The sequence below is a fragment of the Porites lutea genome, chromosome 6 (genome assembly GCF_958299795.1).
Source record: "Porites lutea chromosome 6, jaPorLute2.1, whole genome shotgun sequence".
NCBI lineage: Eukaryota > Metazoa > Cnidaria > Anthozoa > Scleractinia > Poritidae > Porites > Porites lutea.
The window spans coordinates 25,576,565-25,592,974 of record NC_133206.1 but is presented as its reverse complement, the minus strand read 5'-3'; the positions used below and the strand labels follow the sequence as shown (position 1 = coordinate 25,592,974).

Below are 16,410 nucleotides of genomic sequence, written 5' to 3'. Positions count from 1 at the left end.
GTTGAAGGATGGGCAACTGGGAATGCTGTTGCTGCTGCCGTTGCTGCAGGTTGCCGGGGCTGTGCCACAGTCAACAGTGCTTCTGATACTGCTGCTGAGATGGAATTTGAGAGCGTTGCCAATACTTCTGCCGAAAGGGTTAGCTGTGGGGTTGCCCGGGCAGCATTTGAAGGTTCCTGAAACTGGACTGGCTGAAGTCGTGATGGATGTGGCTGCACCACCGCGTCTGTATGGGCACTGCTGTCAGCGACACGACGTCGTTTGTTAACTCTCTCTGTGTAGTTTTGACCTCTCTTGGGTGGCATTCTGGTAACTACAAAAACTCCAACATTAATCTGGTTGTCTGGAATTACAACCAAAAGTAAAGCTCTACTAAGAGCTTCAAAGCCCTCACTGGCCACCCGTGAGACAAAAGAAGAAACAGCCACTTATTGGAGCCCTCAGTTAAACAATAAATAAAATAAAAACCAGAGAAGATGACAGTATCAAACAATCTGGCACAAATAACTGTACTATAACACCACAAGGTAGTTATAGGCAAACAAAAGGATGCAACAGCACAAAATGGTACATGAATGGCACAGAGCAAGAACACTCCCGCCGAATAAGTATCATGACCCATGCTGACAAACGCCAGAACTGTACATCCCTCTAATAGACAACCAGAGTGGTGATAATACGGCCACTCAAAATAACAGAACTGGGGCAAACCCAAATAATATAACTTATTGCATCTTGGCTGACAAAAATAGCTGTATCAGTGAGCAACATAACTCGCTGACTTACCATATATATTAACAAAACAACAAAACAAAAGAAACTCTTTCACTTCGGAAAGTGCTCTCAAAATGGCTCCCCAATTGCTTCGGTGGAGGGCCTATTTTCCCATGGCGATGTAAAGTATTCCAACCAGGGCGTTTAACACTAGTCGTTGGCTACCGGTTAACCCCGATTCTGTCAACTCTCACGACTGTATCTGCCGACGAGCCGCCCGTGGAATGTTTCCCTAAGGGGACTTTCGACTATTGGGATCGGCCATGTTACGATACTTCCCCTAAACTAATCATAGGTGGTGACATAATTAAACAAGCTTACTCGGTTAAATCTCTGGGTGTGCATATAGACGAAAACCTTTCATGGAATATGCACATTGAAAAAATAGCCAAGAAAATCGCATCGGGCATTGGAGTAATTAAACGTTGTAGGCCTTTTGTTAATCGAACCACATTGGAGTCCGTTTTCAATGCCTTAGTTCAACCGTACTTTAATTACTGCTGCGAGGTCTGGGGGCATTGTAACAAAAGTCTTTCGAATAAGCTCCAAAAGTTGCAAAACCGGGCTGCCCGTATTCTAACCTTCTCCAGTTATGACACAAGCGCTGATCCTCTTCTTGAGCAACTCAACTGGAAACGGTTGGATACTCAGCGACAAATACAAGTGGCCACCATGGTCTATAAATCTATACATGGTCTTGCGCCCGACTATCTTGGTTCTCTTTTCACTAAATATAATCCACCTTATAATTTAAGGAACTCTGAAAACAAACTAGCTGTTCCATTGCCCCGCACCAATTTCTTGAAAAATAGCTTTAGCTATAATGGTGCGGTTATCTGGAACAGCTTGTCCCCTGAATTGCGGCAAGCAAAATCACTTAATTCTTTTCGAAATGGTTGTCGCGATTTCTTTGACTGAATCGATAAAACGCACACGGCATCTATGTAAAGCAGAATTTCTTTATTTTCTCTATCTTTACTATTTAAATTTTTAGAGCATGTTTATATAGATTAAAGCAGATTGTAATTTTTTTAATATTATTATTTTATCTGATAGATTTACCGTGTTTAAATAAAAATAAAGTTCAAGTTCAAGTTTATGCTGAAAGATTCTTTTTCTTATCTGTCTAAGACATGACGTGGCTCCGTACAACTTCAAATTCGCAATTCCCGGTCTTTATTTTGTACTAGCTTAGGTAAAGCGACCGCAGAGAGTGAGATTAACTCAGGGTAGCTTTCATTATCCCGTATAAAATCGCCTAATCTCAGCTCAAGGTCAGTAAAATGGGGGGCGGTGCTGCGAATGTTTCCGAGATCGTACTGGTTTGTTTTATCCACTCTACGCCGCCCCATCACGAGAAATACTACCAAACAGGCTGAACACATTCTAAGTGAAGCCTTCCAAGAGATTTTTGGATCGCCAGTCCGGCGATCTAAGCACCAGCAAAATGAATAAGCACACGCGGTTTCTGGTTCACCAGCCGCCATGTGACTCGAACAACAGGATTTGTGATAGCGATTAACTGCGCTAAAAACAAGTAAACAGAGCCTACTTAACTGATCGTTGAAATCTGCTCCTCCTTTCAAGGTCCTTCTGAACTGGGATAAAGGGGGGTTTCTTTCTAAATGTTCTTCACTTTTCAGAGAAATGTTTGCCCTGCACCGAAGCTGAACTGAAAGAGGCCTGAAATCACATGTTCGGATGTTTAAGTATCTACCATTGTAAGTCCCGGATGTACCCATCCGGGATACTGAAAAACGCCGCGCAGGCTGCATAAAATAATTTATTCCCCTTGGTAATAAATGTCATTTAAGTACCAGTTGTTAGTAGCTTCAAGCAAGGCAGTCAAAGTAGAATGCATCGTTCTGAAACCATGCTGAGAAACTGTCAGCAAATTATTGTGAGTTAGGTACTCATAAAGTTGTTTGAAGATAACCCTTTCGATTATTTTACTGACAACTGGTAGAATAGATATAGGTCTATAGTTATTAGGATCAGACTTAATATCCTCCTTATATAAAGGTAATACTTTGGAAATTTTCCACTCGTCTGGAAAATACCCACACCTAATGGATAGGTCAATTATATGGGTGAGAGAAGGCACGATTTCAGGACAAGCTTCTTTCAAAAGCCTTGCAGAAATACGATCTAGACCTGTGGCTTTGTCGACTCGAAGCGAACTCACTAAACGGTGAACAACACCGCAGTGAGTCTCGTTCAGGGTAAAACTAGAATTTGATGGCGTAATGTAGTCCTCGAAACAAACACTAGTTTTGGGAATATTATCGGCTAACCTAGGCCCAGTGTGAGTAAAGTGATAATTAAGAGCATTAGAGATTTAAATTTCGGCCCAATATTGAGTTTACTCCTTTCCATGATTTCTTAATATCCCCTAGATTTGTTACGAAATACCTTTTATACTAGTTAGTTTTTGCTTTCCTGATATTAGCATTTACATCGTTTCGAGCAATCTTATACTCGTTCCAAAGAGCATCTGAATTGTTGATAATTGCAGCCCTTTTCAGTTTGTCCCTCTCAAACATCATCCTTTTTATCTCTGGTGTAAGCCAGGGAGCATAATTATTTCTTGTAACCCCCTGTAACCTCCTGTAACCCCTTGTATCCCTCTGTAACCCCTTGTAACCTCCTGAAACCCCTCGTAACCCCCTGAAACCACTTGCAATCCGCTGTAACCCCTATTAACCAACTGTAACCCCTTGGAACCCTCTGCCGTAACCCCTTGTAACCCCCTGCAACCCATTGTAACCTCCTGTAACTTCCTGTAACCCCTTGTAACCCCCTGTACCCCGTTGAAACCTTTTGTAACCCACTGTAAACCCTTGTAACTCTTGGAACCCCTTGTAACCCTCTGTATCCCCTTGTAACCCCATGTCACCCCTTGTAACCCTCTCTAACCCCTTGTAACCCTCTGAAAGCCCTTGTAACCCCGTGTAACCCGTTGTAACCCCTTGTAACTCTCTGTAAACCCCTGTAACCCCTTGCAAATCTCTGTAAACCCTAGCAACCCGTTGTAACCCCTGTAACCTATTCTAACCCTTTGTAACGCCCCGTAACCCCTTGTAACCCTCTGTAAACCCTTGAAACCCCTTGAAACCTGTTGTAACCGTCTGTAACCCAATGTAACCCCTTGTAATCCCCTGTAACCTCCTGTAACCCCTTGTAACTTCTGGTAACTCTCTGTAACCCTCTCTAACCCCTATTAACCCCCTGTAACCCCTTGTAACCTTCTGTAAGCAATTTTAACCCCCTGTAACCTCCTGTAACCCCTTGTAAGCCCATGTCAGCCCTTGTGACCCCCTCTAACACCTTGTAACCTCTTCTAACCCCTGTAACCAACTGTAACCCCTTGTAACCCGCTCTAACCCCTTGTAACCTCTTGTAAGCCCTTGTAACCCCCGTGTTACCCTCTGCAACCTCCTGTAACCAATCTTGTAACTACCTGTAACCCCTTGGTACCCTCTGTAACACCTTGTAACCCCCAGTAACCTATTGTTACCTCTGTATTTTTTTGAAACCCCATGCAACAATCTGTATGCCCTTGTAACCCTTTGTAACCCCTTGGTACCCTCTGAAACCCCTTGGTATCCCCTGTAACCTCTTGTAACCCCATGTAACCTCCTGTAACCCCTTGGAACCCCCTCTAACCTTCTGTAACCTCCTGTAACCCACTTTAATCCCTTGTAACACCTTGTAAACCCCTGAAACCAGTTGTAAACCTCTCTAAACAGTTGTAACCCCCTGTAACCATTTCGGTACCCTCTGTTACCCCTTGTTAGCCCCTGTAACCTCTTGCAGCCCCCTGTAACACTCTGTAACCTCTAGTAACCCCCTGTATCCCCTTGTGACCCCTGTAACCTGTTGTAACCCCCTAAAACCCTTTTCAACCTTCAATGAGTTCCTGTAACTCTTTCTTACCCCCAATGAGCCCCTGTAACCCCTTGTAACACCTTGGACACCCGTGTGACCCCTTGTATCCCTCTTTAACCCCTTGTAACCCCCCTGAAACCTCTTGTAACCCTCTAAAACCCCTTGAAACCCCCTGAAACCCCTTGTAACCCTCTGCAACCAGCTGCAACCTCCTGTAACCCCTTGTATCCCTCTTTAACCCCTTGTAACACCCTGAAACCCCTCGAAACCCCCTGAAAAACTTGTTATCCTCTGTAACCCCTATTAACCAACTGTAACCCTTTGTAACTCTCTGCTGTAACCGCTTGTAACCCTCTGTAACATCTTGGTACCCACTGTAACCCTTTGTTACCGCCTGTAACCTCTTGTAAGCCCTTGTAACACTCTGTAACCCCTTGTAACCCTCTGTAATCCATTGTAACAATCTGTAACCCCTTGTAACCCTTGGAACCCCTTGTAACCCTCTGTACCGCCATGTAACCCCTTTGTAATCCTCTCTATCCTCCTGTAACTCCTTGTAACCCCTTTTAACCCTCTGTAACTTCTTCTAACCCCCTGTAACCCCTTGTAACCCTCTGGAACCTCTTGTAACCCTCTGTAACCCCTTGTAACCCTCTGTTACCCCTTGTAACCCCCTGAAACCTCTCTTGTAACCCCCAGTAACCCCTTGTAACAATCTAGGACCGCTTGACACCCCTTGTAAAAGGATTTTGGCCGGTAACCTCGTGTAACCCCTTGTGACCCCCTGTAACCTCTTGTAACCCCATGCAACCTCCTGTAACTCCTAGTAACCCCGTGTAACATTCTGTAACCCCTTGTAACCTCCTGAAACCTCTCTTGTAACCCCCAGTAACCCCTTGTAACAATCTAGGACCGCTTGACACCCCTTGTAAAAGGATTTTGGCCGGTATCAAGAATTTAGCTTTCCAAAAACCTCAATTCAAAATTTTGGCCGATTTCAAGATTTTAGCTTTCCATAATCCTAAATTCAAGTATTTTGTCTGATTTCAAGATTTCAGCTTTCAAAAATACTGAATTCAAGATTTATGCCTATTTCCAGATTTTAGCTTTCCAAAATGCTGAATTCAAGATTTAAGCTTTCGATAATCCTGAGTTCAAGATTTTTGCCGATTTCAAGATTTTGTCCCCCTTCAGGATTTTAGCTTTCCAAAATCCTGAATTCAAGATTTTGGCCGATTTCAAGATCTTAGCTTTCCAAAATCCTGAATTCAAGATTTTGGCCGATTGCAAGATATTAGCTTTCTAAAATCCTGATTTCAAGATTTTTACCTATTTCAAGATTTTAGCTTTCCAAAACCCTCAATTCAATATTTTGGCCGATTATAAGAATTTTAGCTTTCCAAAATCCTGAATTCAAGATTTTGGCGGATTTTCAGATTTCAGCTTTCGAAAATCCTCAATTGAAAATTTTGCCGATTTCAAGATTTAAGCTTTCCAAAATCCTGAATTTAAGATTTTGGCCGACTTCAAGATTTTAACACTTTAAAATCCTGAATTCAAGATTTTAGCCGATTTCAAGATTTTAGCTTTCAAAAATCCTGAATCCAAGATTTTGGCCCATTTCAAGATTTTAGCAATCCAAAATCTTTAATTCAAAATTTTGCTCGCTTTCAAGATTTTTGCTTTAAAAAATCCAGAAATCTATATTTTAGCTCTAAATATTCCTGAATTCAAGATTTCGGCTGATTTCAAGATTTTAGCTTTCGAAAATCCAGAATTCAATATTTTGGCCGATTATAAAGATTTTAGCTTTCCAAAATTCTGAATTCAAGATTTTGGCAAATTTTAAGATTTCAGCTTTCGAAAATCCTGAATTGAAACTTTTGCCGATTGCAAGATTTAAGCTTTCCAAAATCCTGAATTCAAGATCTTGGCCGACTTCAAGATTTTAACATTTTAAAATCCTAAATTCAAGATTTTAGCCGATTTCAAGATTTTAGGTTTCAAAAATCCTGAATTCAAGATTTTTGCCGATTTCAAGATTTTAGCAATCCAAAATCTTCAATTCAAAATTTTGCCCGCTTTCAAGATTTTTGCTTTAAAAAATAAAGAAATCTAGATTTTAGCTTTAAAAAATCCTGAATTCAAGATTTCGGCTGATTTCAAGATTTTAGCTTTCGAAAACCCACAATTCAAGTTTTTGGCCGTTTTCAACATTTTAGCTTTCCAAAATCCTGAATTCAAGGTTTCTGTCGATTTCAAGATTTTACCTTTCCAAAATCCTGAATTCAAGATTTCGGCTTATTTCAAGATTTTAGCTATCCAAAATTCTGAATTCAAGGTTGTAGCTTCGTTTAAGATTTTAGCTTTCGATAATCCTGAGTTTAAGACTTTGGCCGACCTCAAGATTTTAGCTTTCAAAAATCGTGAATTCAAGATTTTGTCCCACTTCAAGATTTTAGCTTTTCAAAATCCTGAATTTAAGATTTTAGCCGATTTCAGATCTCAGCTTTCTAAATTCCTGAATTCAAGATTTCGGCTTATTTGAAGATTTTAGCTTTCCAAATTCTTGAATTCGAGATTTCGGCTTATTTCAAGATTTTAGCTTTCCATAATCCTGAATTCAAGTATTTTGGCCGGTTTCAAGATTTTAGCTTTCGAAAATCCTGAATTGCAGATTTTGCCCGATTTCAAGAATTAAGCTTTCAAAAACTCTGAATTTATGATTTTGGCCGATTTCAAGATTTTAGCTTTCCAAAATGGTGAATTCAAGATTTTAGCCTGCTTCAAGATTTTAGCTTTCGAAAATCCTGAATTCAAGATTTTGGCCGATTTCAAGATTATAGCTTTCCAAAAACCTGAATTCAGGATTTTGGCCGACTTCAAGAATTTAGCTTTCCAAAATCCTAAATTCAAGAATTTGACCGTTTTCAAGATTTTAGCTTTTAAAAAACCTGATTTTAAGATTTTTCCCGATTTCAAGATTTTAGCTTTGAAAAATCCTGAAATCAAGATTTTGGTCGATTTGAAGAGTTTCGCTTTTCAAATTCCTGAATTCAAGATTTCGGCTTATTTTTCAGATTTTAGCTTTCAAAAATCCTGAATTCAAGATTGTGGCGGATTTCAAGTTTTTAAGTTTCCAAAATCCTTCATTCAAGATTTTGACCGATTTGAAGATTGGAGCTTTCTAAAAACCTAACTTGAAGATTTTAGCTTTCAGAAATGCTGAATTCAAGATTTTGACCGATTTCAGGATTCTAGCTTTCCAAAATCCTGAATTCAAGATTTTGGCATTCCAAAATTCTGAATTCAAGATTTTTGCCGCTTTCAAGATTTTAGCTTTCCAAAATCCTGAATTCAAGATTTCGGCTTATTTCAAGATTTTAGCTATCCAAAATTCTGAATTCAAGGTTGTAGCTTCGTTTAAGATTTTAGCTTTCGATAATCCTGAGTTTAAGACTTTGGCCGACCTCAAGATTTTAGCTTTCAAAAATCGTGAATTCAAGATTTTGTCCCACTTCAAGATTTTAGCTTTTCAAAATCCTGAATTTAAGATTTTAGCCGATTTCAGATCTCAGCTTTCTAAATTCCTGAATTCAAGATTTCGGCTTATTTGAAGATTTTAGCTTTCCAAATTCTTGAATTCGAGATTTCGGCTTATTTCAAGATTTTAGCTTTCCATAATCCTGAATTCAAGTATTTTGGCCGGTTTCAAGATTTTAGCTTTCGAAAATCCTGAATTGCAGATTTTGCCCGATTTCAAGAATTAAGCTTTCAAAAATTCTGAATTTAAGATTTTGGCCGATTTCAAGATTTTAGCTTTCCAAAATGGTGAATTCAAGATTTTAGCCTGCTTCAAGATTTTAGCTTTCGAAAATCCTGAATTCAAGATTTTGGCCGATTTCAAGATTATAGCTTTCCAAAAACCTGAATTCAGGATTTTGGCCGACTTCAAGAATTTAGCTTTCCAAAATCCTAAATTCAAGAATTTGACCGTTTTCAAGATTTTAGCTTTTAAAAAACCTGATTTTAAGATTTTTCCCGATTTCAAGATTTTAGCTTTCAAAAATCCTGAAATCAAGATTTTGGTCGATTTGAAGATTTTCGCTTTTCAAATTCCTGAATTCAAGATTTCGGCTTGTTTTTCAGATTTTAGCTTTCAAAAATCCTGAATTCAAGATTGTGGCGGATTTCAAGATTTTAGCTTTCGAAAATCCTGTATTCAATATTTTGGCCGGTTTTAAGATTTTAGCATTGCAATAACCTGAATTCAAATTTTTGCCGATTTCCAGATTTTTGCTTTCCAAAATGCTGAATTCAAGATTTTGGCCTATTTCAAGTTTTTAAGTTTCCAAAATCCTTCATTCAAGATTTTGACCGATTTGAAGATTGGAACTTTCTAAAAACCTAACTTGAAGATTTTGGCCGACTTGAAGATTTTAGCTTTCAGAAATGCTGAATTCAAGATTTTGACCGATTTCAAGATTCTAGCTTTCCAAAATCCTGAATTCAAGATTTTGGCCGGTTTCAAGATTTTAGCGTTGCAAAATCCTGAATTCAAGATTTTGGCCGATTTTGAGATTTCAGGTTTCAAAATTCTGAATTCAAGATTTTTGCCGATTTCCAGATTTTTGCTTTCCCATATGCTGAATTCATGATTTTGCCCGATTTCAAGATTTTAAGTTTCCAAAATCCCAAATTCAAGATTTTGGCCGATTTTAAGATTGTAGGTTTCCAAAAAGCCTTAGTTTAAGGTTTGGGCAGATTTCATGACTTTAGCTTTTCAAAATCCTCATTTCAAGATTTTGGCCGATTTCAAGATTAAAGCTTTCCAAAACCTTGAATTCAAGATTTTGGCCGATTTCAACATTTTAGCTTTCCAAAATCCTGAATTCTAGATTTTAGCGGATTTCAACATTTTAGCTTTGGAAAATCCTAAAGTGAAAATTTTGCCCATTTCAAGATTTAAGCTTTCCAAATTCCTGAACTTAAGATTTTGGCGGATTTCAAGATTTCAGCTTTCAAAAATTTTGAAATTAAGATTTTAGCTTTCGAAAATCCTGAATTCAAGATTTTGCCGATTTCAAGATTTTAGCTTTTAAAAAACCTGATTTTAAGATTTTTCCCGATTTCAAGATTTTAGCTTTTAAAAATCCTGAAATCAAGATTTTGGTCGATTTGAAGATTTTCGCTTTTCAAATTCCTGAATTCAAGATTTCGGCTTATTTTTCAGATTTTAGCTTTCAAAAATCCTGAATTCAAGATTGTGGCGGATTTTAAGATTTTAGCTTTCGAAAATCCTGTATTCAATATTTTGGCCGGTTTTAAGATTTTAGCATTGCAATAACCTGCATTCAAATTTCTGCCGATTTCCAGATTTTTGCTTTCCAAAATGCTGAATTCAAGATTTTGGCCTATTTCAAGTTTTTAAGTTTCCAAAATCCTTCATTCAAGATTTTGACCGATTTGAAGATTGGAGCTTTCTAAAAACCTAACTTGAAGATTTTAGCTTTCAGAAATGCTGAATTCAAGATTTTGACCGATTTCAGGATTCTAGCTTTCCAAAATCCTGAATTCAAGATTTTGGCATTCCAAAATTCTGAATTCAAGATTTTTGCCGCTTTCAAGATTTTAGCTTTCCAAAATCCTGAATTCAAGATTTCGGCTTATTTCAAGATTTTAGCTATCCAAATTCCTGAATTGAAGATTTCGGCTTATTTCAAGATTTTAGATTTCCAAATTCCTGAATTCAAGATTGTGGCGGTTTTTAAGATTTTAGCTTTCGAAAATCCAAAATTCAAGATTTTGGCCGCTTTCAAGATTTTAGCTTTCCAAAATCCTGAATTCAAGATTTCGGCTTATTTCAAGATTTTAGCTATCCAAATTCCTGAATTCAAGATTGTGGCGGTTTTTAAGATTTTAGCTTTCGAAAATCCTGAATTCAAGATTTTGGCCGATTTCAAGATTTTAGCTTTCGAAAATCCTGAATTCAAGATTTTGGCCGATTCTAAGATTTTAGCTTTCCATAATCCTGAATTCAAGATTTTGGCCGGTTTCAAGATTTTAGCATTCCAATATCCTGCATTCAAGGTTGTGGCCGATGTCCAGATTTTTGCTTACCAAAATGCTGAATTCAAGATTTTTGCCTATTTCAAGATTTTAAGTTTCCAAAATCCCTAATTCAAAATAGGGTACCTATCGGGGGCGGACCGGTGCTAATATCTAAATTACTCATCATAGTAAGCGCAGTTTCCGTTTTTGTTTGCAATGGCACGAACGGTCTCACAATTTTTTTAGCAAAGCGGCCGTGTCCCCCGCGAACTTCTGGCAATAAATGGCCATAAACGTGTGGAACGCCGTGACCCACTGCTGAATACTATTCAATTTACGTGGGGCGCTAGCTGGCTCTAATGTAATCTGCGGCTTATTGCCATTGCCTGTAGCCGAAAGCCCAAGAGCAAAACGCTCTTGTGGAACCGCGGTTTGGAGCAGTGCTCCAAGGTGTACAAATTCGTTAGCCCAAATTTTGGATTTTATTTTGTCGCTAACTGCACTTCCAAGGGGGATGGCGACGCTTGAAAAAAGGGGTGTGGTTGGCATACTCTGCACGTTAGGTGATACAATATTACTTCCAGAAGTCCCGGCAATAGCTTGCGTCGCTTGCACAACAGAATCCTGGAGTATCGAGGCTGTAGTGGGCACGTGGGCGGACACCACGGTCGACGTTGATGCTGCGTTAGTTGACGTTGTTACTGACGGTGGTGGTCGTAGCGCGTCCTGGACGGCCTTTTGGACAGCCAGAGAAAGGGCACTGGACAGCGCTGTAACATGTACTTGCATCGTGCCGTCTTGTTGATTAGAGGTACTATTTGACAAGCTGCTCCACGTGCTAGCGGTACTGGTTGCCATGCTGTTTACTGTAGAGGCAGAAGGACCAGAACGTCTCGGACGCTTACTTCGTGGAGGCATACTTGTAAAGAATAGAGAGTGTTAATTTATCCAAGCGTATTAATGTTCTCGTGTAACTCGTAATCTGTAGCTGTATCGCAATAACTGCCACAGGTCAAATAAAAAAAAATCCTGCATTCAAGATTTAGGCCAATTTCAAAATTTTAGCTTTCAAAGGCTGAATTCAAGATTTTGGTCGCTTTAAAGATTTCAGCTTTCCAAAATCCTGAATTCAAGATTTTGGCCGATTTCAAGATTTTAGCTTTCGAAAATCCTGAATTCTAGATTCTGCCCTATTTCAAGATTTTAGCATTCCAAAATCCTAAATTCAAGATTTTGGCCGATTTTAAGATTTTAGCTATCTAGAATATCTGAATTCAAGATTTTGGCCGATTTTAAGATTTTAGCTTTCGAAAATCCTGAATTCTAGATTTTGCCCTATTTCAAGATTTTAGCTTTCCAAAATCCAGAATTCAAGATTTTAGCTTTTCAAAACCCTGAAATCAATATTTTGGCCGATTTCAAGATTTTAGCATTCCAAAATCCTGAATTCAAGATTTTGGCGATTTTAAGATTTCAGCTATCAACCTTTCTGAATTCAAAATTTTGGCTCATGTGAAGATTTTAGCTTTCCAAAATCCTGAAATCAAGATTTTGGCCGATTTCAAGATTTTAGCCTCCAAAATCCTGAATTCAAGATTTTAGCTTTCCAAAATCCTTAATTCAAGATTTAAATTGATATCAAGATTTCAGTTTACAAAAATCCTGAATTCAACATTTTGGCCTATTTCAAGATTTTAGCTTTCCAAAATCCTAAATTAAAGATTTTGACGGATTTCAAGCTTTTAGATTTCCAAAATCCTGAATTCAAGATTTTGGGCGGATTTCAACATTTTAGCTTTCCAAAATCCTGAATTCCAGATTTTGACCGATTTCAAGGTTTTAGTTTTCCAAAATCCTGAATTCAAGATTTCGACCGATTTCAACATCTTTGCTTTCCAAAATCCTGAATACAAGATTTCGGACAATTTCAAGATTTTACGTTTCCAAAATCCTGAATTCAAGATTTTTGCCGATTTCAAGATTTTAGTTTTTCAAAATCCTGAATTCAAGATTTTGGCGGATTATAAGATTTTAGCTCTCCAAAATCCTCAATTCAAGATTTTGACCAATTTTAAGATTTTAGCTTCCATAATCCTGAATTGATGATCTTTGCCGATTTGAAGATTTTTACTTTCCAAAATACTAAATTGAAGATTTTTTGGCCGATTTTAAGATTTTAGGTTTCCAACATCCTGAATTTACGATTCTGGCTTATTTTAAGATTTTACCCTTCAAAAATCCTAAATTCAACATTCTCGCCGATTTTAAGATTTTAGCTTTCCAAAATCCTGATTTCAAGATTTTGGCCGATTTCAAGATTTTAGGTTTCCAAACTGCTGAATTCAAGATTTTGGCCGGTTTCAAGATTTTAGCTTTCCAAAATCCTGAATTCAAGATTTTTGGCCAATTTTAAGAGTTAACTTTCCAAAATCCTTAATTCAAGATTTTGGCCGGTTTCAAGATTTTAGCCTTCCAAATTCCTGAATTACAGATTTTGGCCGACTTCATGACTTTAACCGATTTCAAGATTTTGGCTTTCCAAAATCCTGAATTCAAGATTTTGCCCGATTTCAAGATTTTATCTTTCCAAAATCCTGAATTCACTATTTTGGCCGATTTCAAGATTTTAGCTTTCCAGTTTCCTGAATTGAAGATTTTGGCCGATTTCAAGATTTTAGCATTAAAAAAACCCTAATTCAAGATTTTGGCCGATTTCAAGATCTTAGCTTTTTAAAATCCGGAATTCAAGATTTTGGCCGATTTCAATATTTTAGTTTTCAAAAATTCTGAATTCCAGATTTTTGCAGATTTCAAGATTTTAGCTTTAATAAATCAAGAATTCAAGACTTTGGCCGATTTAAAGATTTTAGCTTTCCAAAACCCAGAATTCAAGATTTTGTCCGATTTCAAGATTTTGACCGATATCAAGATTTAAGCTTTCCAAAATCCTGAATTCAAGATTTTGGACGATTTCAAGATCTTAGCTTTCTAAAATCCTGAATTGAAGATTTTGGCCCATTTTAAGATTTTAGCTTTCCAGAATCCTAAAATAAAGATTTTTTGGCCGATTTCAAGATTTTGCCTTTCCAAAATCCTGAATTCAAGATGTTGGACGACTTTAAGGTTTTAGCTTTCGAAAATCCTGATGTCAGGATTTTGGCCGATTTCAAGATCTCAGCTTTCCAAAATCCTTAATTCAAGATTTTTGCCGATTTCAAGATTTTAGTTTTCAAAAATCCTGAATTCAAGATTTTGGCCGATTTGAAGATCTTAGCTTTCCAAACTCCTGAATTCAAGATTTTGGCCGATTTCAAGATTTTAGCTTTCCAAAATCGTGAATTCAAGGTTTTGGGCGATTTCTAGATTTTGAACGATTTCAAGATTTTAGCTTTCCAAAATCGTGAATTCAAGACTTTTGGGGATTTCAAGATTTTAGCTTTCCAAAATCCTGAATTCAAGATTTTGGCCGATTTCAAAATGTTAGCTTTCCAAAATCCTTAATTTAAGATTTTCACCCATTTCAATATTTTAGCTTTCCAAAATCCTGAATTCAAGATTTTGGCCGGTAATTAGATTTTAGCTTTCCACAATCATGAATTCAAGATTTTGGCCGATTTCAAGATTTTAGCTTTCCAAATTCATGAATTCAGGATTTTGGCCTATTTTAAGATTTTAGCTTTCCAAAAACCTGAATTCACGATTTTCGCTGATTTCAAGATTTTCGCTTATTTCACAATTTTAGCTTTTTAAAATCCTGAATTCAAGATTCTGGCTGATTTCTAAATTTTAGCTTACCAAAATCCAGAAGTCAAGATTTCGGCCGATTTCAAGATTTTAGCTTTCCTAAACTCTGAATTCAAGAGTTTGACCGATATCAAGATTTTTGCTTTCCCCAAATCCCGAATTCAAGATTTTGGCCGATTTCAAGATTTTAGCTTTCCAAAATCCTGATTTAAGATATAGGCCGATTTCAAGATTTTAGTCTTTTAAAATCCTCAACTCAAGATCTTGACCGATTTGAGGATTTAGCTTTCTAAAATCCTAAGTTCACGATTCTGGCCGATTTCAAGATTTTAGCCGTCTAAAACCTGAATTCAAGATTTTGGACGATTTCAAGATTTTAGCTTTCAAATCCTGAATTCAAGATTTTGGCCGATTTCAATATTTTAGCTTTCCAAAATCCTAAATTCAAGATTTTGGCCGATTTTAATATTTTAGCTTTCCAAAATCCTGAATTCAAGAATTTGGCCGATTTAAAGATTTTAGCTTTCCAAGATCCAGAATTCAAGATTTTGTCAGATTTTAAGATGTTAGTTTTCCAAAATCCTCAATTCAAGATTTTAGTTTTCAAAAATCGTCAATTCAAGGTTTTGGCCGATTTCAAGATTTTGACCGATATCAAGATTTAAGCTTTCCAAAATCCTGAATTCAAGATTTTGGACGATTTCAAGATCTTAGCTTTCCAAAATCCTGAATTCAAGATTTTGGCACATTTCAAGATTTTTGCCGATTTCAAGATTTTGGCATTCTAAAATCCTGAATTCAAGATTTTTGACGACTTCAAGATTTTAGCTTTCGAAAATCCTGATATCAAGATTTTGTCCGATTTCAAGATCTTAGCTTTCCAAAATCCTGAATTCAAGATTTTGGCCGATTTCAAGATGTTAGTTTTCAAAAATCCTGAATTCAAGATTTTGGCCGATTTCAAGATATTAATAAAGCTAAAATTTTGTAGTCAGCCAAAATCTTTAATTCAAGATTTTGGAAAGCTAAAATCTTGAAATCAGCCAAAATCTTGAATTGAAGACTTTAAAAAGCTAAAATCTAGAGGAAAAACCAAAATCTTGAATTCAGGATTTTGGAAAGCTTAAATCTTAAAGTCAGCTAAAATCTTTAATTCAGCGAAAATCTTGAATTTAGGATTTAATAAAGCTAAAATCGTGAAGTCAGCCAAAATCTTAAACTCCAGATTTTGAAAAGCTAAAATCTTGAAGTGAGCCAAAATCTTGAATTCAGGATTTTGGAAGGCTAAAATATAGTATTCCAGATTTTGCAAAGATAAAATCTTGAAATCAGGAAAAATCTTGAGGTCAGGCAATATCTTGAATTCAAGATTTTGGAAAGCTAAAAGTGAGCCAAAATCTTGAATTCAATATTTTTGAAAGCTAAAATTTTGAACTGAGGGAAAATCTTGAATTTAAGATTTTAAAAAGCTAAGATCTTGAAATCAGGATTTTGGAAAGCTAAAATCTTGAAGTTAGCCAAACTCTTGAATTCAAGATTTTGGAAATCTAAAATACTTGAAGTCAGCCAAAATCTTGCCTCTACTCACTTGTTAGAAAGGTACATAAGGGGAACAGTGGGTTGCGATCACCTGCCAATCAAAGGAGAGAGACTGATGCACGATAATTAGTTTTGGAAATCAAACGTTATCGACGGTAGTTTCGAACATTTCCTAATTTGTAGGAATTATTTCAAGTTAGTCATATTTCACACCACTAGGCGTAATCACACTGAGGTGATTTGAAAGTTACACTGCATAGACTACAACATCGATATTTGCGCGGCTCGCGGTTTACGCGGTTAGTTCCTTGCTGCTAAAGTGATTTGCAGTGGATTTTCTCCAAGAATGTGAAAGGAGTGATTCGGAAGCTACAGATATTTTTAACAGCTTAAACATTGACGTTAAAGCTAGCG

At 37.1% G+C, this 16,410-nt stretch overlaps 1 protein-coding gene across 1 annotated transcript; it reads left to right on the top strand.

The window, feature by feature from the left end:
• Positions 1-613: 613 nt before the first annotated feature.
• LOC140940672 (uncharacterized) lies at positions 614-1,692 on the top strand. The gene is made up of 2 exons (XM_073389656.1): positions 614-641; positions 914-1,692. Exons 1-2 carry the CDS (start codon positions 614-616, stop codon positions 1,690-1,692), a joined length of 807 nt encoding a protein of 268 aa, XP_073245757.1.
• The last annotated feature ends 14,718 nt before the right edge of the window (positions 1,693-16,410 follow it).

What these genes read in the sequence shown, in the direction of transcription:
- LOC140940672 (XM_073389656.1), top strand. Translation starts at nt 614, where the DNA reads ATGACCCATGCTGACAAACGCCAGAACT. An exon ending in TGCTGACAAACGCCAGAACT is followed by an intron (nt 642 to 913) that starts GTACATCCCTCT and finishes TATTCCAACCAG; the next exon opens with GGCGTTTAACACTAGTCGTT.